General features: G+C 41.2%; 1 protein-coding gene across 1 annotated transcript in view; it reads left to right on the top strand.

Annotated features, from left to right (window-relative positions):
• The first annotated feature begins 5,553 nt into the window (after positions 1-5,553).
• Positions 5,554-24,488, top strand: part of LOC132160247 (NLR family CARD domain-containing protein 3-like) — a 32,999-nt gene continuing 14,064 nt past the window's right edge. Inside the window, exons 1-2 of the mRNA XM_059569980.1 lie at positions 5,554-5,679; positions 10,513-10,637. Coding sequence (XP_059425963.1) covers positions 5,554-5,679; positions 10,513-10,637 — 251 coding nt within the window. The remainder of the gene's footprint in view (positions 5,680-10,512; positions 10,638-24,488) is intronic.

The following is a 24,488-nucleotide window of genomic DNA, read 5'->3' as shown; positions in this document are numbered from 1 at the left end:
CCACTCGGACGGGCACATTCACAGGGCCCCTTGGGACCACAGCCAATCCCCCAATCCACGGGGCTACGGGCGCCGGCGCTCTTGGAGCGTCCTCCACGGGACTAGGATAATTTGGACAGGGGCGGATCATGTTGCGGTGGACTACTCGGTCCGGCCCGGCATTCCCTTGTGGGCGAATCGTATACACGGGTTGTCCAGACCGCTGCTGGCCTTGGATCACATATGGAGTGGTCTCCCACCGGTCACTCAACTTTCCTTTACCTTGTCGCCTGTGGTCCCGCACCAGTACTCTATCTCCAGAGAGTAGGGGGGCCTCTCATGCCGTCCGATTGTATAGCCACTTGTTCTTATCTCCGGCCACTCGTATCCGCTTGGTGACTTGCTCATAAGCAAAAAGGAGGCGTTGATGATGGAGGCCCACCCACTCTGTCAGGCCCACCTCTTCCTCGGCCATTGCTGTTCCCAACATCAGATCGGTTGGCATCCGCACATGTCTGCCAAACATTAGATAAGTCGGGGCATACCCCGTAGTACTGAGTACGCTGTTATTGTATGCCTGGATTAGATTTGGCAAGGCACTCATCCAGTCGTTCTGATGATCCCGGTCCAAGGTGCCCAGTAGACCCAGCAGGGTCTGATTAAACCTCTCGCACCCCCCGTTACCCTGGGGATGGTAGGAAGTAGTGTGAGTCTTCGTACACCCATACAATTGGCACAGCTCCTTTATCACCCGAGACTCAAAGTTAGGTCCTTGGTCTGAATGCAGGAACTCGGGGCATCCGAACGGCTGGAAGACAGCCCTCCACAAGGCTGTGGCGGTGGTGTTAGCCGTCTGATCTAGGGTAGGAACAGCCCAAGCATATTTCGTGAACAAATCAGTGACCACAAGAATGTTCTGGTAACGGTCCATGGGTCGGCCCAGCGTCAGGAAGTCCATAGCTACAATGTGGCAGGGGCGTAGTTTATGGGGGGGGGGGTAACCCCCCCAATATTCAAATCCATCAGTTACAACCCCCCCCCCCAATATTTCAACATGCAAAATCACAGTAGATCAAATGAAAAATATAATATGAAAAAATAGAATTCATTTATTTTGTAAAAATAATTTTGTTCCTAATCAAATATGAGTATGTCATAATAAATCAGACAAAAAATACTCCCCCTCCATTGAACCGATTGGTAACGCCCAACCAATAAGTCGCACTTTCACTAAAACAAGCGAGTGGTGTTTGAATGGGAGAGCACACGGGTAACGTTAGCGCCAAAAATGAAGAGAAGCGCTGCACAGCGGACTATATTTAACTGCTGGTCAGAGAGGGATGCAAAAAAATAAAAATAAATAAAGCATGTACTGAGAATGAGGTATGAGAATATTGTGTAATAGTTAGTACACACCACATATATTTTAGCTAGCTAATCCATTGCAATGTATTTAGCTATAACTATTAGTATAACAAGTTACCAAAGCAGCTGTCTGTTTTGCTAGTATATTTTTCAATAGTGTCTGTAATTATCAACGACAAAAGTATTCACATCGGTGTTTGTTTTCTTTTGAACGAATTGGATGAATTAACGATTTAAGTGGCTAACTCATTAAAACAGCGAAACACTGCCGCCTACTGGCGGTTTCAATACTTAATTTCTTTCTTTTGATAATCTCTACTATGTTAGAATTTTATGAATGATGATTATACACAAATTTCATAACGTTATGAGGTGTATAATCTCTTAACATGTTTTTATAACAGATTCGAGGTAAATATAGCTGCAGGATAGAAAAGTCAGCAGAGGGAGAGGAGGAGCAGGTGATCAGGTAAAGAAGATGCCATTCAATCAATCAAATAAAATAGGAAACAGTATAGAAAAACAGCAGCTTTGTAAAGTTAGGCTACACATTAATGCCTTTAATTTTTTAAAGATGTGTTTCCCTTTAGAATTTTTTTTAAAATGCATTAAGGTGAAATGTAAAAATCTTAAAATAAATGTCTAAATGTTGTCTCTTTCATATTTGTATATGTTGAATTTGTAATCAGTTAAAGCATGTTGCCAGATAGATTGATTCTTTGAATTTTTCGCTGAGTGCCCACTTCAATGCCAACAACTTCAGTTTGAAGGAACTATAATTGGTATCGTTCCTCTCCGCGGGATGAAGACTCCGACTAGCATACGCGATGACCCGTTCCACTCCCTCCTGCCGTTGGGCTAGTACTGCCCCCAAGCCGAGGTTGCTGGCATCTGTGTAAAGAACAAAGGGTTTAGTGAAGTCCGCGTAGGCTAAAATTGGAGCTTGCAACAGCTCCTACTTCAGCCGTTGAAAGGCAGTCTCACACTCGGGACTCCACGTAATGGCCGGGGACCCGCGGCCTCGAGGGTGTCCCGTCCCGGACAGCAGCTGATTCAAGGGCTTTGCGATCTTAGAAAATTCTTTGATAAACCGTCGATAGTATCCTACAAAGCCCAAGAATGATCTCACTTGCCTCACGGTCTTTGGGGCACTCCATTCTCGTACTGCTGCTACCTTTTCCGGGTCCACAGAAACCCCCGCGGCACTCACACAGTGGCCCAAAAACTTGACCTCTCTCCGCAGCAGGTGGCACTTGTCTGGTTGGAGCTTCAACCCATACCTCTCCATCGCCTGAAAGACCTTCTCCAGATGTTGCAGATGGGATTCAAAGTCTGGGGAATAGACAATCACATCATCAAGATATACGAGTGTGGACTCCATCAACTGACCTCCCAAACACCGTTGCATGAGCCGGTGGAAAGTGGCTGGGGCGTTACAAAGGCCGAAGGGCATCCAGTCCCATTCAAAAAAAGAAAAAAGGGGTCGTGAAGGCGGTCTTTTCCCGGTCTACCTCTTCCACCTGCACCTGCCAATATCCGCTGGCCAAATCCAACGTGGAGTACCAAGCTTATTTTGTTAAGCTGGCGAGTGAGTCTTCAATTCTAGGTAATGGAAAGGCATCCTTCTTAGTCACTTGGTTCAGTTTTCGGTAGTCGACACAGAACCTCCAGGCCCCTGTCTTCTTCTGCACCAGTACAATAGGAGCCGCCCACGGGCTGCTGCTTTCTCGAACAATCCCCTGGTCGAGCATACCTTGCAGCAGAGTCCGAACCTCGGTATATAAGGTAGGTGGTATCGGGCGATATCTCTCACGACTGGGTCCGGCTTCTCTCGTGGGGATCCGATGTTTCACTATGTTCGTACATCCATAATCTTCATCATGGGCAGAGAAGACATGCTGCCACTTCCTTAGAAGTTCCTGTAGCTTACGTGTCTGAGTCTGCTCCAATTCCTCTCCTCGTAGGGATTCGCCCAATAGATGCCCGGGCACTTCTTCCCCAGCCGTCCTGGCGGGCGAATCTACTTGAGTCAGGCCCACTTCGACCACTGTAGGGCATACCTGGCGGAAACTCACGTCCCTTTCTTCTCGCACTTGATGGGGCTCCACCATAGTCACTCTTTCCAAACGTTGGTGTTTGTGTAGATGTATGGCCCAGGGCTTCTCATTTCGTACCTTTACCGGAACTCGTCATCGGCGGACCACCGCCAGTCCTCGGGCCACTTCCACATCCTGACAATCCAAATGGAGCTCCACCAGTACCCAGCCTTCTGGCCCGTGTTCTTGTTGGGGGACCCTTACCCATACTATGGCCTCACTTCGGGCCGGTACGGACAGTGCATAGCGGCAAGCTACTCGACCAGTCTCTTCCCGGCCCCTCCGGACCCTGGTCATCTGGACCCGGCGACAATCAGCCACAACACGTTTCCATTCTTGTCGTTCTGCAGGTGGTATTTTCTGAGCGGGCCTAGCCCGAAATTATTCCTCCCAACACTCCGAGAGGACGTTCATACCTAGGAGGGCTCTATGAGTTCCCAAGCAGTGGTCTTGGACGATGATCACTCCTTTCTGGGGCACGACAACTCTGTGAATTTCCAAGTCCGCTAGTCTGTAGCCAATATAGGGGATGTCTAACCCATTTGCTCCCTTCAGGGTGAGCCAGGGGGCCTCTGTTCCTTGCACGTTCTGTTTCCCAAACAGCTCTTGTGACAGGCTCTCAAAAAATAGGGTGACTTGTGATCCAGTGTCAACGAGACAACGTACCTTGATGCCACACACTTGGACCTCCACCACAGGGCTATGCCCAATCATCTTGTCCTTCGAGCCAGCTTCTATAGATGGGTCATCCGAGGGGGTCCCGACCACATGACCCACTGTGGCCGGTCGACCTAAAAAGCCCCCTCCGAGCCTCTTCGGAGACCACACTGTCGACTGTAGTGGCCAGGTTCTCCGCAACGGTTACAAATCGGTCGCCCCTGTTCATCCCACTCAAATCGAGGGCGGGTAGGCCGGCTAGGTCGCCTTCCTGAGTCTCGGCCACCATCTGAAAACACACGGTCTCGGGGGGCAGGCCTTACCTCTTGCCTCGAAGTGCCGCGTCGCAGTTCCTCCAAAAGGGTCTTAGATAACTCTGTCCTTTGTTCATGGACATCTTTGAGGAGTTCCAACTTCAGGGCCTGTTTCCAGTCTGCTGCTTCTGGAACAGCCGTTGCAGTGCCACTTACTGCCGCACACAAAGGGGGGTCTTTTACTTCGGCCTGATCGATCTCCAGAGCCACCGCCTCCTTCTTCAGGTCCTCGAATGTAAGCTCAGGATCTCTTCGGAACTGCACTCGCAGGCTCTGTCGTACTGGGCCTTCTTTCAATCCCAGCAGAAATTGGTCTCTCAACAAGGTCTCTCCGTCCCCAAGACCATGATCTTGACGTCCTTGTAGCCTCGTAAACTGCTCTCGCAGTCGCAATGCAAAAGCTCTGATAGGTTGTCGGGGGCCTTGTTTACAGTTAAAAAACTGTGCTCTAAGGACAGCTACTGGGGTGGTGTCGCCATATTGTTCCATCAAGAACTGGAAGACGGTTTGAGCGGTGGCTCGGACGGCTTCTGGGGCAGCCTGGACTTCCCGCCGTGCTTCCCCCTCTAGAGAATTAAGAACAAATTGCAGCTGCTGTGCCGCACTCAACCCTTGAATCCCGGCCAAATATTCGATCTGAGCTTTCCATTCGGCTAATCGTACTTCAGACTCAGTTCCGCCGTACTTCTGGATCCAGGGGTTCCCCATAAACACTGGCATGACTCGGGGTAGGGCCTCTGGTAGCTCGTTGCAGGTCGGAGCGGACCACAGATGTCGTGAGTCACGCCCCTCCCTAGTTTCCACCTCGAGGAGGTCCCAAGAACACCCCAATGACCAGACACACGAGAGACGGTAAGTAAGTATTAAAACAGCTTTATTAAATTACTAAAAAAGGTATAGGGAAGGGAGGGGGATGGAGGCTAAAATCCAACTCTCCAATTGGGGGAGTATCAGTCTCGAGTCTCTTAGACTCCGTCACAGGAGATCTCGGTAAGTCCTTCAACTCCTCTTTCCTTCTGGCTATGTGACGACAATCAGCTTATTCACAAGTGCCCCTTTGTTCTAGCTTGCAGGACAGCTGCCCAGGGCCCTCTCCTTTTCCTGGATGTATCAGATACAAGTGGTAAGTGTTTAGAGTTTGAATGCACGATGGGTACCTGCTGCTTCTCGTGGCGAACTCCGAGTCGGCCCAGTGGGTTGGACTCCCGGTCGTCCAGATGCTGGTGGAGCTGCACAATGGCTGTCGGGACCCGACTGAAACTGTGCTGGTAAGTGTACGGGAGGTGTTCGCAGTTTCTGTATCCTGAGTAACGGGTCGACGTGCAGGTAGACACTTCAAAGGGACCTGCTAGATCTGCACAAGAACATACAAGTAAGTATGACAGGACTGGACATGGACGGTGGACAGAGGGGCCACTGGCTCTTCGCTCGGGGCACAGGTAAGTCTGTAGGAAAGACAACTGAGGCTTCACTTGGGCATACAGGCGAACGTACAACACAATATGCTGGCTTTAGCTTTGAACGTAGGGTAAGTACATCAAAGGCAGCTGGGACTTCACTCTGGGCATACAGGCAAACGTACAACACAATATGCTGGCTTTAGCTTTGGGCATAGGGTAAGTATATCAAAGGCAGCTGGGACTTCACTCTGGGCATACAGGCGAACGTACAACACAATATGCTGGCTTTAGCTTTGGGCATAAGGTAAGTACATCAAAGGCAGCTGGGACTTCACTCTGGGCATACAGGCGAATGTACAACACAATATGCTGGCTTTAGCTTTGGACATAAGGTAAGTACATCAAAGGTAACTGGGACTTCACTCTGGGCCTTCAGGAGAATGTACAACACAATATGCTGGCTTTAGCTTTGGGCAATAGCTTACGGTGAATATACAGGTAAGCAGAAAGGGATGTTACTCACACCTTTTGGGGAAATAGACGTCAGGCGTTCCTTTTCTGAGGTTTACCAACTGCTGATAGAGATGCGGGTCGAAAGCTGATGCTGCGTTGGGCCGAACACGGCCTCCGCTGATGTCACACACAGGTAAGTTGTTTCACCCAGGGTGTGCTACACTGGGTGGGTCGGACGCTTCCCTCTCCTTTCTGCCAACCAACAGGGTGAGTCTTCTAGACAGGGGCGAACCTTTGAAGAACTTCACAGCAGGTAATAATACACGCACAGCTGATTTCCTCCTCCAGCAGCCACCTCCTCACCATTAATACTTCCCACTATATCCACACTGTTCTTACTTGAATTTGTTTCCCACCTCCGTTACGTGGGGTAGAAGGGTCAGGATGTCATCGACGGCATATAATTAGAGATGTTTTCCTTCGCCCGCCTCAGTACTCACTTCCTCCACAGGATTTCGTCGGGCCTGAAAGGTAGTTTTTGACGACACAAATACAGCACAACACTGCAATTTTCAAGTGTATACACTCACAGCAAAGGACAAAGGCTCACCCACTGCACTCCACACACTCTTGGTGAATTTACGGTCAAACCCCCCGTCTGACCAAAGACTCGTTCTGGAAATCGTGAGAACACTGATGCAAAGAATATTCAGATTTAAACGTCGCCGCCACGACACCCCAACGTCTTCTCTCACTCACTGGTCCCGGCTCACCCACAATCCTCCTCCACGGTGGGGCCGCTCACTTACTATGCCAAAAACTCACAAAAAGGCTCACAGATAGTTCACTCCAGATAATTATGCTGCTGTACGATGGTTTAGGGTACTCACACCGTTACTAACACGAGGTCCTTTTTCCCTCTTCTTTCCAGCTCCTGGATACTTCTCCTGCTGCCACGTGACCTGTCCAAAAGGGCCTCCTTCAGCGAGATTTCCGGTGAGTCTTCCTGTTCTTAACCACTCAGAATTTGTTACACATGTCCATAGAGCATTTCACAATTAGATATAGACATCCCAATATACTCAGCCCAGTTTCTGTTTCTGCCAAACCCTTGTCTCCGTCTTCGCCCAGCCAACAATATTCCTCCGCCTTCTTTCCGCTGCCCTCGCCCAAACACTCCAACTCACTCGCCGTATCGGCTGGAATAAAAAACTTCTTCCTCTGCAGTTTCTGAGGCCCTCTTTATACTACTCCCTCTCTTCACACTGCCCAATCTGCGATCGCCCCGTTCATCTATCCACCTGCGATAAATGAAACCCTGATTTCCTTCCCCAGAGTTCCCGGAAGTAACCGGTGTTTGAGGAATTATGGTCCGGGCGGAACCAATCTCTGTCCTTTTAGTTCCGCCCTTACAAAGTCACTCCGTGACAGGTGTTTCTGTTGAACAGTCCAAAAGAAGTGAATTAAAGTGCATCATTCCATCATAAAATGTTTCACTAGCTTGCACTAAGTGTTGTATGTGGAAGCCCTTCTGGGCGGATGAAGCATCAAATATCTCTCGGGGAACTCCTTCAAGACTGTTGGAAGACCATTTCAGGTGACTACCTCTTGAAGCTCATCAAGAGAATGCCAAGAGTGTGCAAAGCAGTAATCAAAGCAAAAGGTGGCTACTTTGAAGATCCTACAATATGACATATTTTCAGTTGTTTCACACTTTTTTGTTATGTATATGATTCCATATATAATTCCACATGTGTCAATTCATAGTTTTGATGCCTTCAGTGTGAATCTACAATTTTCATAGTCATAATAAAATAAAGAAAACTATTTGAATGAGAAGGTGTGTCCAAACTTTTTGTCTGTACTGTATATATATATATATATATATATATATATATATATATTCAATTCAAGTTTATTTGTATAGCGCTTTTTACAATACAAATCGTTACAAAGCAACTTTACAGAAAATTACATTTCTACAATATTTAGTAATAGCTTGTGTCGTAGTCAGCCAGATGATGAACATTATTAATATTATTAATAATTTTTATATGATGCAGTCACACTTGTAGCAATATTTGTTAGTTTTGTTGTTGATTCAGGGTTAGCATCATCTGGGGTCCTTTGAGGGTCAGCATCATCTGGGGTCCTTTGAGGGTCAGCATCATCTCTTCTCAAGTGTTCTGGATCCAGACTGGAGCTTGTGTAAATCCTAGTTACCACAGGATGTAAATCCCGTGGCAAAACATAGAAACAAATAGAGACATCATTAGCATAGCTGCTTTTCCAACAAAGTAAAATTAATTAGTTTAACCCAAGCTAAAGAATCAGAATGCACATTTGATCAGATACAACTATACTCACAATTTAAGATACATTATTCAAATGCTTGGCGAAAGAGATGCGTTTTTAATCTAGATTTAAACAGAGAGAGTGTGTCTGAACCCCCGAACATTATCAGGAAGGCTATTCCAGAGTTTGGTAGCCAAATGTTAAAAAGCTCTACCTCGTTTAGTGGACTTTGCTATCCTAGGAACTACCAAAAGTCCAGCGTTTTGTGACCTTAGGGAGCATGATGGATTGTAGCGTGGTAGAAGGCTAGTTAGGTACAGTACGCAGGAGCTGAACCATTTAGGGCCTTATAGGTAAGTAATGATAATTTGTAACTGATACAGAACTTAATAGTGCAGAGACTGTAAAATTGAGGTAATATGATCATATTTTATTGACCTGGTAAGGACTCTAGCTGTTGCATTTTGGACTACCTGTAGCTTGTTTATTGAAGAAGCAGGACAACCACTTTGAAGTGCATTACAATAGTCCAGTCTAGAGGTCATGAATACATGAACTAGCTTTTCTACATCAGAAACAGACAACATGTTTCGTAGCTTGGCAATGTTTCTAAGATGGAAGAATGCAGTTTTTGTAACATGGGAAATATGATTTTCAAAAGACAAGTTGCTGTCTAATATAACACCCAAATTTTTGACTGTAGAAGAAGTAACAGTACATCCGTCTAGTTGCAGATTGTAATCTACAAGATTCTGTGTAGTGTTTTTTGGTCCAATAATTAATATCTCTATCTTATCCGAATTTAATTGGAGAAAATTATTGGTCATCCAATCTTTTACATTTTTAACACACTCTGTTAGCTTAGATAATTTAGAAGTTTCATCTGGTCTCATTGAGATATATAGCTGAGTATCATCAGCATAACAGTGGAAGCTAATTCGGTATTTTCTAATAATATTACCAAAGGGCAACATGTATATTGAAAATAGAAGAGGACCTAGGACGGATCCTTGTGGCACTCCATATTTTACTGATGATAAATGAGATGACTCTCCATTTAAGTAAACAAAATAGTAGCGATCGGGCAGGTAGGATCTAAACCATCTCAGAGCCTGCCCTTGAATACCTGTATAGTTTTGTAATTGATCTATGAGTATGTCATGATCTATAGTGTCGAACGCAGCACTAAGATCAATTAAAACTAGAAATGAGATGCAGCCTTGATCTGACACAAGAAGCAGGTCATTTGCAATTTTAACAAGTGCAGTTTCTGTGCTATGGTGGGGCCTGAAACCTGACTGAAATTCTTCATACAGATCATTTTTGTGCAGGAAGGTGCTCAATTGAGTAGACACAACTTTTTCTAAAATTTTAGACGTAAATGGAAGATTTGAAATAGGCCTATAATTTGCCAGTTTACTAGGATCTAGTTTTGGTTTCTTAATAAGAGGCTTAATAACCGCCAGCTTGAATGGTTTTGGGACATGACCTAAAGATAACGACGAGTTAATAATATTGAGAAGCGGTTCCTTGGCTACAGGTAACAACTCTTTTTTTAACAACTCTTATATATACACACAGTGTATTTGAAGAAAGCAAATATTTACTCTGAAAATGTGTAAAAAATCTTTTAATCAAAGCCTTTATTTCAAATCTAAGTTACATGGTTTCACTCTGTGAATTAGGTTATTTCAAAACTTTGCTGTAACCTTACCACATATAAAAATGTAAATATACTGCTCAACCAATAAAAAAAAATCCCTTGATTGCAGTTCAAGTTAATTTCATACCTTCAGTGACAATCCTTAGAAACGAGATGAAAATTCACTGTAAATGGCTCTTGGACTTACATTTGCAGCCCAGTCTAACTTTCGGTAATTGTAAAAAGCCTGGGCTGAAAACCAGTTTGTCTTGCTGTGCTGCTCCTTTTAAAAGAAATATCTCTTCCCACAGATCAACATTCACACGCTCATAGAAGCTCAGAGAATAAACTCGTATTGTGGCACAGGTTTTGGTCTGCCCTCATCTAAACTACAACTGACTCCTGAATACCATCAAACCTCTGCAGGAATCAGCAAGTGAAACTCACCATCATTCACTGATATGTTAATGTATGTTAATGTGAACATCTGGATATTTAGATATTTACTTATGCAAGTGTAACAGTGCTGTGCACAGGTGTGGATTAATGCACAGGCTGAAGTCTAGGGGCCCCACGTGTGCAGGGGCCTCGGATTGGATGGACTATTTTTTTTATTTAATTTTTTTTTAAGGGCAAACAAAAAAGATCTTCATTGGCCCATAAATAAAATCAAAGGAGGATTAGTTGCAGGGCATCTGACAAAATGAATGTATTGTATTGTAGAATGCTTGCTCAGCACCGCAGAGAGTTCACACAACCGCTAAATCAAAACCGTATAAGTAAAACGAGCACGCATGTAGATGTTCCCTATAATCAGCTGTTTATTTACTTGGAAACTAATTTTAACGAAAAGACATTTAAAGTATACTGGATTTTCATTAGGGGCTATAGACTTAGATAATAAAGTTGAAGAGACATAAATAGCTACCCCTCCTCCACGAGTAACCTTATCAGCTCTATACAAAACATAACCATCCAGTTTAATTTCCTCATCTAATATTATTCAACCAGGTCTCAGACAGTGTGATAACATTAGGTTTATTGTAGACAAGCCAGGGCCTTAATAGATCGATTTTATGTGGCAAGCTCCTTATGTTCAGGTGGATGACATATAAACCTTTACACCATACATGCCAACATTCCCTAATTTTCCGGGAGACTCCCGAATTTCAAAGCCCCTCCCGAAAATCTCCCGGACCTACCTTTCTCCCGAATTTCTCCCGATTTCCACCCGGAAAACAATATTGCTACACCATCCGTCACTGGGCGCCGTTTTAGACCAAACGCTTGCGCTCCCATGGCGTCTGTCGTTGCTATGCAACCAAACTGCACTCACCATGATGACGACGAAGAAGTATCAGCAAAGGATTAATTGATTTCTAGCCTCACCTCGGCTCGCATTAGCTTTACTACTAGATATATTTCTGGAGATGAGAAGGAAAAACCCGCCTGGTAAAGCACAACACGTTGCTTCCATTATGAGCGTGCTCACCGTGGCCGCGCACCTACGGTTGAAATAACGTCCTTGAGCGCGAAAAAGATGTGATATGTGAACAGCCCCTAGAAGCAGACGTCTGAAATGAAAGGCAAGAACAGCTATTTATTTAGCTTTAGACTGTTACATGAAAATTTAAAAATGAAATGTCATAATTATAATGTTTTGAGAGTTTACTTATGTAATTGTTGCATTAGGCTATGAATTAATAAATGTTTATTGATAAGATCTAGCTATTTCATATCTCTTCATTTACAGTAGCTAACAAATTAGGGTCTAACCTCCTGAGGAGAGGCCTTAAGGAATTGAATTTGTCAAATAAATGAATTACATTTTTCTTTGCGTTTATGTATGTGATATTATATATGACGACACATCGTTTGTGTATGTGATATATATGACGACACACCCCCCCGGTCCTTTTTAATATCTCCCTAATTCTGAGGTCTCAAGGTTGGCAAGTATGCTTTACACATGTTAACTAATCAAAGACATAGAAAAAAAAGGTAGGTAGGTTAGGTAGGTGGGGAGCAGCATATGCACACACACACATACTGTGTACACACATGTGTACACCTGGCATACACATAACATACTAATATGCTTTTATTATCCAAATCCGTTAAAGGATTTTTAGGCTGCATTAATTAGGTAAACCGGAACCGGAAACACTTCCCATAACACCCTATGTACTTGCTACATCATTAGAAGAATGGCATCTACGCTAATATTTGTCTGTTTCTCTCTTGTTCCGAGGTCACCGTGGCCACCAGATCCAGTCTGTATCCAGATCAGAGGGTCACTGCAGTCACCCGGATCCAGTACGTATCCAGACCAGATGCTGGATCAGCACCTAGAAAGGACCTCTACATCCCTGAAAGACAGTGGAGACCAGGACAACTAGAGCCCCAGATACAGATCCCCTGTAAAGACCTTGTCTCAGAGGAGCACCAGGACAAGACCACAGGAAACAGATGATTCTTCTGCACAATCTGACTTTGCTGCAGCCTGGAATTGAACTACGGGTTTCGTCTGGTCAGAGGAGAACTGGTCCCCCAACTGAGCCTGGTTTCTCCCAAGGTTTTTTTTCTCCATTCTGTCACCGATGGAGTTTCGGTTCCTTGCCGCTGTCGCCTCTGGCTTGCTTAGTTGGGGACACTTCATCTACAGAGATATCGTTGACTTGATTGCAAATAAATGCACAGACACTATTTAACTGAACAGAGATTACATAACTGAATCCAATGATGAACTGCCTTTAACTATCATTTTTGCATTATTGACACTGTTTTCCTAATGAATGTTGTTCAGTTGCTTTGACGCAATGTATTTTGTTTAAAGGGCTATATAAATAAAGGTGACTTTGACTTTGACTTTGACACACACACACACAAACACACACACGCCCTTGCGCACAACAATCATAGACCGGTTAGGCCAGAACAACAGAATACAGATACAGTCTGCTAAATAGGTCTTTTACCAAAGTCTTGTAAAGAGTGAATGGAAGCGCTTATGCTGAACAGCTCACAGTCATCACAATCATCTGAGAAGAAATTCATCCTGTCTGACAGTCACAAATATCATTTTAGAGACATTTCAGCAGCAGATGATGGAGTTTATTTATGTGGAGTGGAGAGATATGGACCTTCACAAACAATTACTGACATCACCTTCATTAAAGAGATTCATCTGAATGTTTCTGGTGTGTTTAGCTTCATTTTGATTATAAAATCCTTACAGGTCTGAATAAGAAACATAATCAATGATCTATAATAGAGAACTGGATTGCTCATGACGTCATGAAAGTGAAGCCGCCGTGCCACCATATTGGTAATCCCTAGTGCGCGTAAACATTCTATTGAATTAATAGGAAATTGTATGATTTTAATGAGAAACATCACCTAACAAGTCAGCGTTTATAAATCTGAAATACCTCTGTACATTATTACAGTGCAAACACCCTAGGAATGTAAAAGGTTATTTTTTTAATCAAAGTCAAAGTCACCTTTATTTGTATAGCGCTTTAAACAAAATACATTGCGTCAAAGCAACTGAACAACATTCATGAGGAAAACAGTGTCAATAATGCAAAATGATAGTTAAAGGCAGTTCATCATTGAATTCAGTTATGTCATCTCTGTTCAGTTAAATAGTGTCTGTGCATTTATTTGCAATCAAGTCAACGATATCGCTGTAGATGAAGTGATCCCAACTAAGCAAGCCAGAGGCGACAGCGGCAAGGAACCGAAACTCCATCGGTGACAGAATGGAGAAAAACACCTTGGGAGAAACCAGGCTCAGTTGGGGGGCCAGTTCTCCTCTGACCAGACGAAACCAGTAGTTCAATTCCAGGCTGCAGCAAAGTCAGATTGTGCAGAAGAATCATCTGTTTCCTGTGGTCTTGTCCTGGTGGTCATCTGAGACAACGTCTTTACAGGGGATCTGTATCTGGGGCTCTAGTTGTCCTGGTCTCCGCTGTCTTTCAGGGATGTAGAGGTCCTTTCTAGGTGCTGATCCACCATCTGCTCTGGATACGTACTGGATCCGGGTGACTGAAGTGACCCTCTGATCTGGACACAGACTGGATCTGGTGGCCACGGTGACCTCGGAACAAGAGAGAAACAGACAAATATTAGCGTAGATGCCATTATTCTAATGATGTAGCAAGTACATAGGGTGTTATGGGAAGTGTTTCCGGTTCCGGTTTACCTAATTAATGAAGCCTAAAAATCCTTTAACGGATTTGGATATTAAAAGCATGTTAGTATGTTATGTGTATGCCAGGTTAAAGAGATGGGTCCTTAATCTAGATTTAAACTGCAAGAGTGTGTCTGCCTCCCGAACAATGTTAGGTAGGTTGTTCCAGAGTGTAGAGAACGTAGCGGACGTAGAGGATTATAATGTAAAAGGAGCTCATTCAAATACTGAGGTGCTAAACCATTCAGGGCTTTATAAGTAATAAGCAATATTTTAAAATCTATACGATGTTTGATAGAGAGCCAGTGCAGTGTTGACAGGACCGGCTAATATCGTCATACTTCCTGGTTCTAGTAAGAACTCTTGCTGCTGCATTTTGGACTAGCTGTAGTTTGTTTACTAAGCGTGCAGAACAACCACCCAATAAAGCATTACAATAATCTAACCTTGAGGTCATAAATGCATGGATTAACATTTCTGCATTTGACATTGAGAGCATAGGCCGTAATTTAGATATATTTTTGAGATGGAAAAATGCAGTTTTACAAATGCTAGAAACGTGGCTTTCTAAGGAAAGATTGCGATCAAATAGCACTCCTAGGTTCCTAACTGATGACGAAGAATTGACAGAGCAACCATCAAGTCTTAGACAGTGTACTAGGTTATTACAAGCAGAGTTTTTAGGTCCTATAATTAACACCCCTTTTTTTCAGAATTTAGCAGTAAGAAATTACTCGTCATCCAGTTTTTTATATCGACTATGCATTTCATTATTTCATTTTTCAAATTGGTGTGTTTCACCGGGCCGCGAAGAAATATAGAGCTCAGTATCATCAGCATAACAGTGAAAGTTAACACCACGTTTCCTGATGATATCTCCCAAGGGTGACATATAAAGCGTGAAGAGTAGCGGCCCTAGTACTGAGCCTTGAGGTACTCCATACTGCACTTGTGATCGATAGGATACATCTTCATTCACTGCTACGAACTGATGGCAGTCATATAAGTACGATTTAAACCACGCTAATGCACTTCCACTGATGCCAACAAAGTGTTCAAGTCTATGCAAAAGAATGTTGTGGTCAATTGTGTCAAACACTAAAGCACTAAGATCCAATAAAACTAATAGAGAGATACACCCACGATCAGATGATAAGAGCAGATCATTTGTAACTCTAAGGAGAGCAGTCTCAGTACTATGATACGGTCTAAATCCTGACTGGAAATCCTCACATATACCATTTTTCTCTAAGAAGGAATATAATTGTGAGGATACCACCTTTTCTAGTATCTTGGACAGAAAAGGGAGATTCGAGATTGGTCTATAATTAACTAGTTCTATGGGGTCAAGTTGTGGTTTTTAGATGAGAGGCTTAATAACAGTCAGTTTGAAGGTTTTGGGGACATATCCTAATGACAATGAGGAATTAATAATAGTCAGAAGAGGATCTATGACTTCTGGAAGCACCTCTTTTAGGAGCTTAGATGGTATAGGGTCTAACATACATGTTGTTGGTTTAGATGATTTAACAAGTTTATACAATTCTTCCTCTCCGATGGTAGAGAATGAGTGGAACTGGTTCTCAGGGGGTCTATAGTGCACTGTCTGATGTGATACTGTAGCTGACGGCTGAATGGTTGCAATTTTGTCTCTAATAGTATCAATTTTAGAAGTAAAGTAGTTCATAAAGTCATTACTGCTGTGGTGTTGGGAAATGTCAACACTTGTTGAGGCTTTATTTTTCGTTAATTTAGCCACTGTATTGAATAAATACCTGGGGTTATGTTTGTTTTCTTCTAAAAGAGAAGAAAAGAAATCTGATCTAGCAGTTTTTAATGCTTTTCTGTAGGATATGTTACCTTCCCGCCAAGCAATACGAAATAGCTCTAGTTTTGTTTTCCTCCAGCTGCGCTCCATTTTTCGGGCTGCTCTCTTTAGGGTGCGAGTATGCTCATTATACCATGGTGTCAAACTGTTTTCCTTAACCTTCCTTAAGCGTAAAGGAGCAACTTTATTTAAAGTACTAGAAAAGAGAGAGTCCATAGTTTCTGTTACATCATCAAGTTGTTCTGAGGTTTTTGGATATGCTAAGGAATTTGGATACATCAGGAAGATAACTTTAAAAGCAGTCTTTTGTGGTAGAAGTGATGGTTCTTCCATACTTGTAACAAGAAGTAGAATTTACAATTTTGGCTATATGAAGTTTGCACAGAACTAAATAATGATCATAATATAGATATATTATATATTATATATATTATATATATTAATGTTGGGAATTTCCCCTACATATTAAAAAGCTATGTTCATTACAGTAACGAGCATCATTAACGCGATAAACATCAGACGGACACGACCTCAACATATATATAACAAAGGACAAACTGCTCATTCTGAAATCTACATTTATTCAGAGAAATAACTGACTATATACAGTACAGATTTAAAGACATAAAGCTTTATTTCCAAGATAGTAAGTTAAGCTTTTCATTTCATTATAGATCAATATTAACAACATAATTGTCTTATTCACTGTAATATATTCAAATCCATTTCTGAAACTAATACGTTCATGTTTAATAATTCCTGAATAAATATGTTCATACATACAGTCAGCATCTACTCATAGCTGGGGGTGTGGTCTGGCATGGTGAGGGCGGAGTCAGCTTGAGGGAAACAAAGCGAACATCGTGTGTATTTGAATGACAAATATGCACATATTGAGCGTTCATTCCCAGAGACACTTAGAACAATTGTAGTCTCTTTTAAATTTAATATTCATATACACTAGTCCATATTGATATTTGATTAGATTTATTGATTAAAAAATCTGCAAATTCCGTGACGTTCTGCTTTATACAGCAAGTTCCATCATATTCTATTCCATTCCATTCCATCAGCAAGTTCCAAGCTCTCATATGAAACGGAGTTCTCTGTTTTTTCCCCAGAGCGCTCCAGTATTGTTTCCATAGATCGAGTTGATGACTCTCAATCATACTGTTTTGAGATGCAACATTCCATCTATGAGCTGCTCTATCAGAGTGCCACGAGAGCCCCTCCTTAGAACAGTATTTGAAAATCCATGCTATGGTAAGTGTGCACGTGAAGTCTTTGCACACTTTCTGAAATCCACGCTGTGGTAAGTTCGCACGCTAGTATTCTGCGTTCTTTCTAAAATCCTATATGGTAAGGGCTTCGCGCGTTTGCTTCGTGCCCTTTCTTGAGTTGGTAAAAGCCCCGTTCATCTTGGGCGCCACTCCACCTATGTATCCTCGGATACCTATCTAAACAGGGTGTTGCTACTAGAGAACTGTCGAGACATCTCTTTCAGCAAGCTTATGCGTAAGCTAGCGGTAGCCCCTGTGTGACAGGCAAGACTTGGTAGAAATGCTAGGTTCTTAGCCGTATCCCTTTAAAGGAATCTTTCCTGATTCCAAGCCTTCAGCTCTACCCTGGGCCGAGGCCCTAACAATTAAGTTGGGTATGTAGCTTAGGTCTTTTGGCCGTAAGGGGTACTGTCACGGACAGCCGTCTAACGTCCCAGGGGAAACTCCCATGGAAATGGTAGAAAATGGCACTCCCCTCAGCATGGCGGCGTGGGTATACTGTTCCCCAAAGCGGCCCCTAGAGGACGCAGTTTGAAGTTCCCTCGAAAGGGAACTGTCTCAGGTTACGTATGTAACCATAGTTCCCTGAGTAGGGAACGAGACACTGCGTCCTCTTGCTCATTGGTTCCCAACCTTCACAGTTCACAGGGGGGGGCGCGGGAGCGAATATGCTTTGAGGTGAATAAAGATGCATAAAATGTTCTACTAATAATTTTATCTAAAAATATTTTTTCAAAGTTTTAAAAAAATCATATGCTAACAATGCCAATTTCAATTACAATTTCGTTATTTCAAATGTAGGCGCGTTGCGCGTGGCAAACGCGCATAATGTAAGAGACGCCGGCGCGACCACAACAGTGCCCAACATCAAATGGCAAACATAATGCAAGCGGAACAAAACTGCTCGTTATTGTGTGGTTGACGGACCGTTCATCAGTTTGGACCAGTGCAGCGCGAGCCAATCTTGATCATGCGACGCTGTTACTACACAGCGCTAATAAGAGATCCAGTAAAGAAAGCATTTGAATTTGCCACAGAAGTAATAACATCGCTGCGAGATCTAGAGAGAAACATTCACATTTCTCCGTTATTAACGGATCAAACAGCGCGTGGAAACCAGGAAGAAACATTGTGCCGTGAATGAACTATCCAGTGTCCAGATCTGCAACATTCACCATGGATTTACTGTAGTAACACTAACCGAACCATGAAAGTTTGGCAGGAATAGTAGGCTATAATGCCTTCAAGTAACATTACGTAGGTTTTATTTTGACATTGTGAATACAATTGCTGCCCTCAAATGTTAATCTGAAATAAAATAAACCTTGGTTTATAACTACTACAATTTCATTTTTCCAAGAAGCTGTTTTGTTTTATATGCTCATAAGAAGAATCAATTATAGCTCCAGAATTACTCAAAGTAAAAAATATCACACTTTATTATGTTAGTTTTAATATAAAAAAAAGAAATCAAGGCAATTTCTCTGGTATTTCTTTCTTTTTGCTGGATCAAAAACGTACTGAACCGTACCGTGACACAAGTGTATCGTATCGAACCGAACCATGAATTTTGTGAACCGTTACACCCCTATATATATATTAGTGCTGGGAAAAAAATTAATTGCATCCAAAATAAAAGTTTGTGTTTGCATAATATATGTGTGTGAACTGTGTATAATTATTTTGTATATAAATACACGCATATGCATGTATTAATATAATTTTTTTTGCATGTATATACATTTATACATAATTTATATTATATATAAATATAAATAATTTATATATAAATAAATAAAAATATTAAATATATACATGCATATGTGTGTATGTATATATAAAAAATAATTATATACAGTACACACATATATATTATGCAAAAACAAACTTTTATTTTGGATGCGATTATTTTTTTCCCAGCACTAAAAAAAAAAATATATATATATATATATATATATATATATATATATATATATATATATATATATGGGGGGGGGGGTCACGAATTGTTAAATATGTACATAGGGGGGGGGCCCAAGGAAAAAGGTTGGGAACCACTGCTCTAGCTCCCTGCAATGCTTCGGACGCAAGCTTCAGATGAAGAAGATAATGACGTCCTCTCCCGGTGCTTATTTATAGTCGCGCCGGTAGTGACGTTGTAGGCTGTCGCCGGCCAACAAGTTGGTGTTTTTTCAATGTATGCTTCAGACACGGGTCACGACGAGGTGTTCCCCAAAGCGGCCCCTAGAGGATGCAGTGTCTCGTTCCCTACTCAGGGAACTATGGTTACATACGTAACCTGAGACAGTTTTTTACAATTGCTATGACAGTTTTTCAATACATTTAACAAGTTTCCTAAACTCTTAATGCACCAACACACCTAAAACACACAATTGGCAAAACGGTTTATTTCATGCTCAGAATCACACATTGTAAACTAAACCCCAAAACTAATTTTCAAAATACAATAATAAACTAACACAATACACTATGTCTAACAAAACACTGCAAACATGTTTCAAAATCAAATAATTATTCAAAACACTAACACATGTTCTCTTCCAACAGGAACCTTTAGTCAATCATAACACAATGACAAAAAAAAACACTATCATCAGCTGAAATTACAGAAACGGCATTATTTTATGTGTCAGGTCTGCCCTTATACAATAGACAGTATATTGCATTGATCATAGATTGTGTTTTGCACTGTAGTTTCTTTTAAAACGTCTCTACATTTTTATTTTGTTGGGTTTAGTAAATGCATGCATTTTGTTTCTTTTGCTGCAGAATTTCAATACAAAAAATGAATGACCATCTCAGAGTAGCTTTATAAAATGTTTATGTAAAAAAAAATTGTACAGAATTGCTGCAGTAAAGACTTTTTTTGCAACAGGACATTAGAAAAGGAGCGAAAACAAAAATACAAAAGAAAAAAAATGCAATATAATGAACAATGAACGAGCCGAGCCAGATAACGAACAAAAGACTGACTCGTTCACGAGTCAAGAACCGGTTGGATCGGTTTTCGGATCACCAGTAGTTCTTTCTGACAGTTCGATTCAATAAACCGGTTGAAGAAAACGGTTCACCGGTTCTTTTGCGCTCAACGTAATGGCGTCATTTGTGATGATTGCCCTTGATTCAAGCCTTCGGTTTACCCGTGCTCATGACACAAGCACAGAATCAGTTCAGAATCAATCGCCAAAAGAATCATTCGGTTCAGACGCTCTGGTGTCAGTCTGCTACATACATGAGTCTGAATCACACATGCGCAGTATCATCAGCTCCTCGATTCTTCTTATCTGGCTCGGCTCGGTGTTCATCTTCAGTTCTCTCTTCACAGCAGTTCAGTCAGTGTACTGTTTGAGTACATGAATTACTCCGGGATATTGGTTTGTTTGAACTCAGAGGGAGTGTCAGCCACATTAAAAAAGTTAACAGCTTAAGTCATTTGTGGATTAATGCGTATTAGAGATGCGAACCGTTTAAAATGATTCAGTTCGATTTGGTGAACTGAATGATTCGTTCGTGAACCGGATATCCAGACTGCTTTGTTTTGAACTCTCTCACACAACAGACACGGAAGAGAAGACAATGCTGAATAAAGTCGTTGTTTTTGCTATTTTTGGACCAAAATGTATTTTCGATGCTTCAAAATATTCTAACTGACCCTCTGATGTCACATGGACTACTTTGATGATGTTTTTATTACCTTTCTGGACATGGACAGTATACCGTACACACAGCTTCAATGGAGGGACTGAGAGCTCTCGGACTAAATCTAAAATATCTTAAACTGTGTTCAGAAGATAAACGGAGGTCTTACGGGTTTGGAACGACATGAGGGTAAGTTATTAATTACATAATTTTGCTATCTGGGTGAACTAACACTTTAACGTGTTATTAAACGACTTGCATTCATATTCAGGGATCTTCTGTTTTTTTTGTTTTTTTTGTGTACATCGTATACTTTATTAGTATAATGTTTAGTGAGTTTGGTTTTTAAAAATCACTGTCTTAGCACATTAAATTACATTAAGCGTTTTCTTATAACGGTTTTCTATGGGAGAAAAAGGCTTAACGTGTTATTGTTGCATTCATATTCAGGGCTCATCTGATTTTTTTAATAGATGTACTTTATTAGTATGATTTATAGTGAGTTTGGTCTGTAAATATCACTGTCTTAGTACATTAAGCCATGTTAAGCGTTTTTCATGGTAAGCATTTTAGAGTGTCCCCTGTCATCCAGCACAGCTGGATAAACAAAAATGTTTTAAAACGTGTCTCTCTGTCAGTTAAAAAAGCAACAATACAGTATATGCTACATAACTCAACGATAGATCTTTGTATGCAGCAAAATCAGGATAAATTAGGTATGTAAAAAAAAAAAAACGGCAGTAATACCGCATATCGCGCTATTGAGCCACCCATAATAACCGCAGGGGGAATTTCTTAACCGCGACAGACCTAGATACAGTTCAGTTCAGTATTTACTCTCCTTAACAGTGTATGACTTTGCATAACTTTTTTTCTATGGATGTTCACAAATATTTCAGTCAAATTAACTTTTTTTCATTTGGTAAATCTTACTCTTGCATTTTACAGTATATTGCTGTTTTTTCCTTGACTTAACCAAGTACACCTGGCTGCAGCCTGGCGATCGAAGCGGGGCTGCACCTGGGGCAGGGCTACACATTGAACCAGTCACTCTGATTGGTTCGATCGGTTTTCATAGGCATAGCTACACAAGTCAGGATCCGCCACTGCCAGCTGCAGTTAGAAATTTACTAAAAACAAGCCTTTTTCAAGACATCTGGTAGGTAATCTCTGGTAGGTATTTTCCATAGACAGTAATTTCCCTACTGTGCGACGGAGAGTCGCAGGTTATGACGCAATCGTTAGCCTATTTTTTACAAAAACTGCTTCTACGGGACAATAACGTAAGATACAAGGTAATAGAGCCTTTTATACATTTTCGTGTTTCTTTAGAAATAATTAATGGACAAATGGAGTCTTTAAATGCCTCAGATGTAAAGTTATTTGCTTTCAAAGTGATGCCAAAATGAATAGGAGTCAATGGAATGCTAACAGCAGGTGGGGGTGTGCTAGCCAATGGCGGCGCCCAGGGTTGCTTCAAAAAAATATGAAACCCTGCCCCCCTGGTATTTGTGGAGTTGTCTTCAATGCAGCATCTCATGCAGATCATCCCACCGGCATTCTGTGAAGACTCGTCCTATTCTGCCCCTGATTGGGTAATACTCGCTGCCATCGTTGGATTGATTGGTTTGTTTCAGGTTCATGCCCAATCAGAGTCAGAGGAGGGCGGGTCTCTTGGCAGAGAGTCGATTTGAAAGAATGGCGGAGGCTGCTCCAGCCTCTTTCGCTGAAATGAAAGCGGACGCAAAAGTACCGACGAAAGTGGGAAGAATCTAATACTTGGCTGGAAAGTGTCAGCGGAAATGAGTGTCAAGCCAATTGCACAATTTGTCGGCGAGTGTTCTCTGTTGCGCTTGGTGGCTTGTCAGATGTGTGACAGCATGCCTCGGGAGAACAACATTCATACACTTTACAATAAAGTTCATTTATTAAACATTAGTGTATTAACTAACATGAACTAACAATGAGGAAATAATACATTTGTTACTGTATTTATTAATCTTTGTTAATGTTAGTTAATAGAAATAAAGCTATTCATTTTTCATGTTAGTTCAGTGCATTAACTAATATTAACAAGATTTTAATAAAGTATTATTAAATGTGGAAATTAACATGAACAAAGATGAACAATTGCTGTGTAAGTGCAGTTCATTATTAGTTAATGTTAATTAATTTAGTTAACTAATGAACCTTATTTTAAAGTTTTAGCGATTTGTTTATTACGGTTAAGGTGTACAGTCAGACACATAAGCATTATTTTAATAAGAGATAAGAGAGATATATTTAATAATAAAAATACAGTGCCTATGTGAAGCAAATAAACAACTAGTTTAAATGATTGCATTATTAAATAGACTACTGTAGAATTAATAATAAAAAAAATCTTATGTTTTACATGAATTTAGAAATGTTTGTAGATTGGTTATTTATTATGTGGTTTTACTGTTTTGATGGTGTTATTGTCTGCAAACAATGACAAATATTTTATCCAAAATCTGTGTTCACGCCACCTTATACAATTACTAAAGTTCATTAGGAATTAATATTTTTTTGAAAACATGTTTTAAGTTGTGATTTACCACCACTGGCATGTCATGGGAACTGTGGTCATCGTGGCCCCGAGGGATGCTGCACACTGGTGGTGGATGAGGAGATACCCCCTGACTATGTAAAGCACTATATAAATGTAAGGAATTATTATTATTATTATTATTATAAATACTTCTAGTGTAGGCTATTCTTAAACTTCCTCATTATTGAAATAAAAATCCAATCACCAGAAACTGCCCACAGTTGCTCTCTAAGTTTTCTTTGAAAAAAAAAACAATTTGTCAAGTGCCATTGTTTAAAAAAATAAAAATAAAATAAAAATATGCTTGACTGACTGACGTTTCATGGACCTTCAGTTACCCTTTCAAAGTTCATGCCATTTTTAATTTCACAGTAATTTCGCCTTCTAAATTACATGTGTGAAGTCACAACTCTATAATGGTACAATTCACTCAGGCTGATGACATTTTTTGTTTGACATTAATGTTTTTTTTGAATAATTTTATATACAGTATATTTATATATATATATATATATATATATATATATATATATATATATATATATAAATTCTGAGGCAGAGACTTACATTATGGTACATTACAAATATTTGGAATGTCCCTTATTCTGTACCTTATTTTCTTAAAAATGAGAAAGCAAAAAGGTGGCACTGAAAAGGCCAGTACAACCCAAGGGCTGACCCACCCCGGCCCTGTCATCAACTGTAGCAGATTGATGATAATTATAATAATTATATTTATATAATGAAATATG

The sequence above is a fragment of the Carassius carassius genome, chromosome 16 (assembly GCF_963082965.1).
Source record: "Carassius carassius chromosome 16, fCarCar2.1, whole genome shotgun sequence".
Lineage (NCBI taxonomy): Eukaryota > Metazoa > Chordata > Actinopteri > Cypriniformes > Cyprinidae > Carassius > Carassius carassius.
Note: the sequence above shows the minus strand (reverse complement) of the source record. Positions and strands in the feature narration are given on the sequence as shown.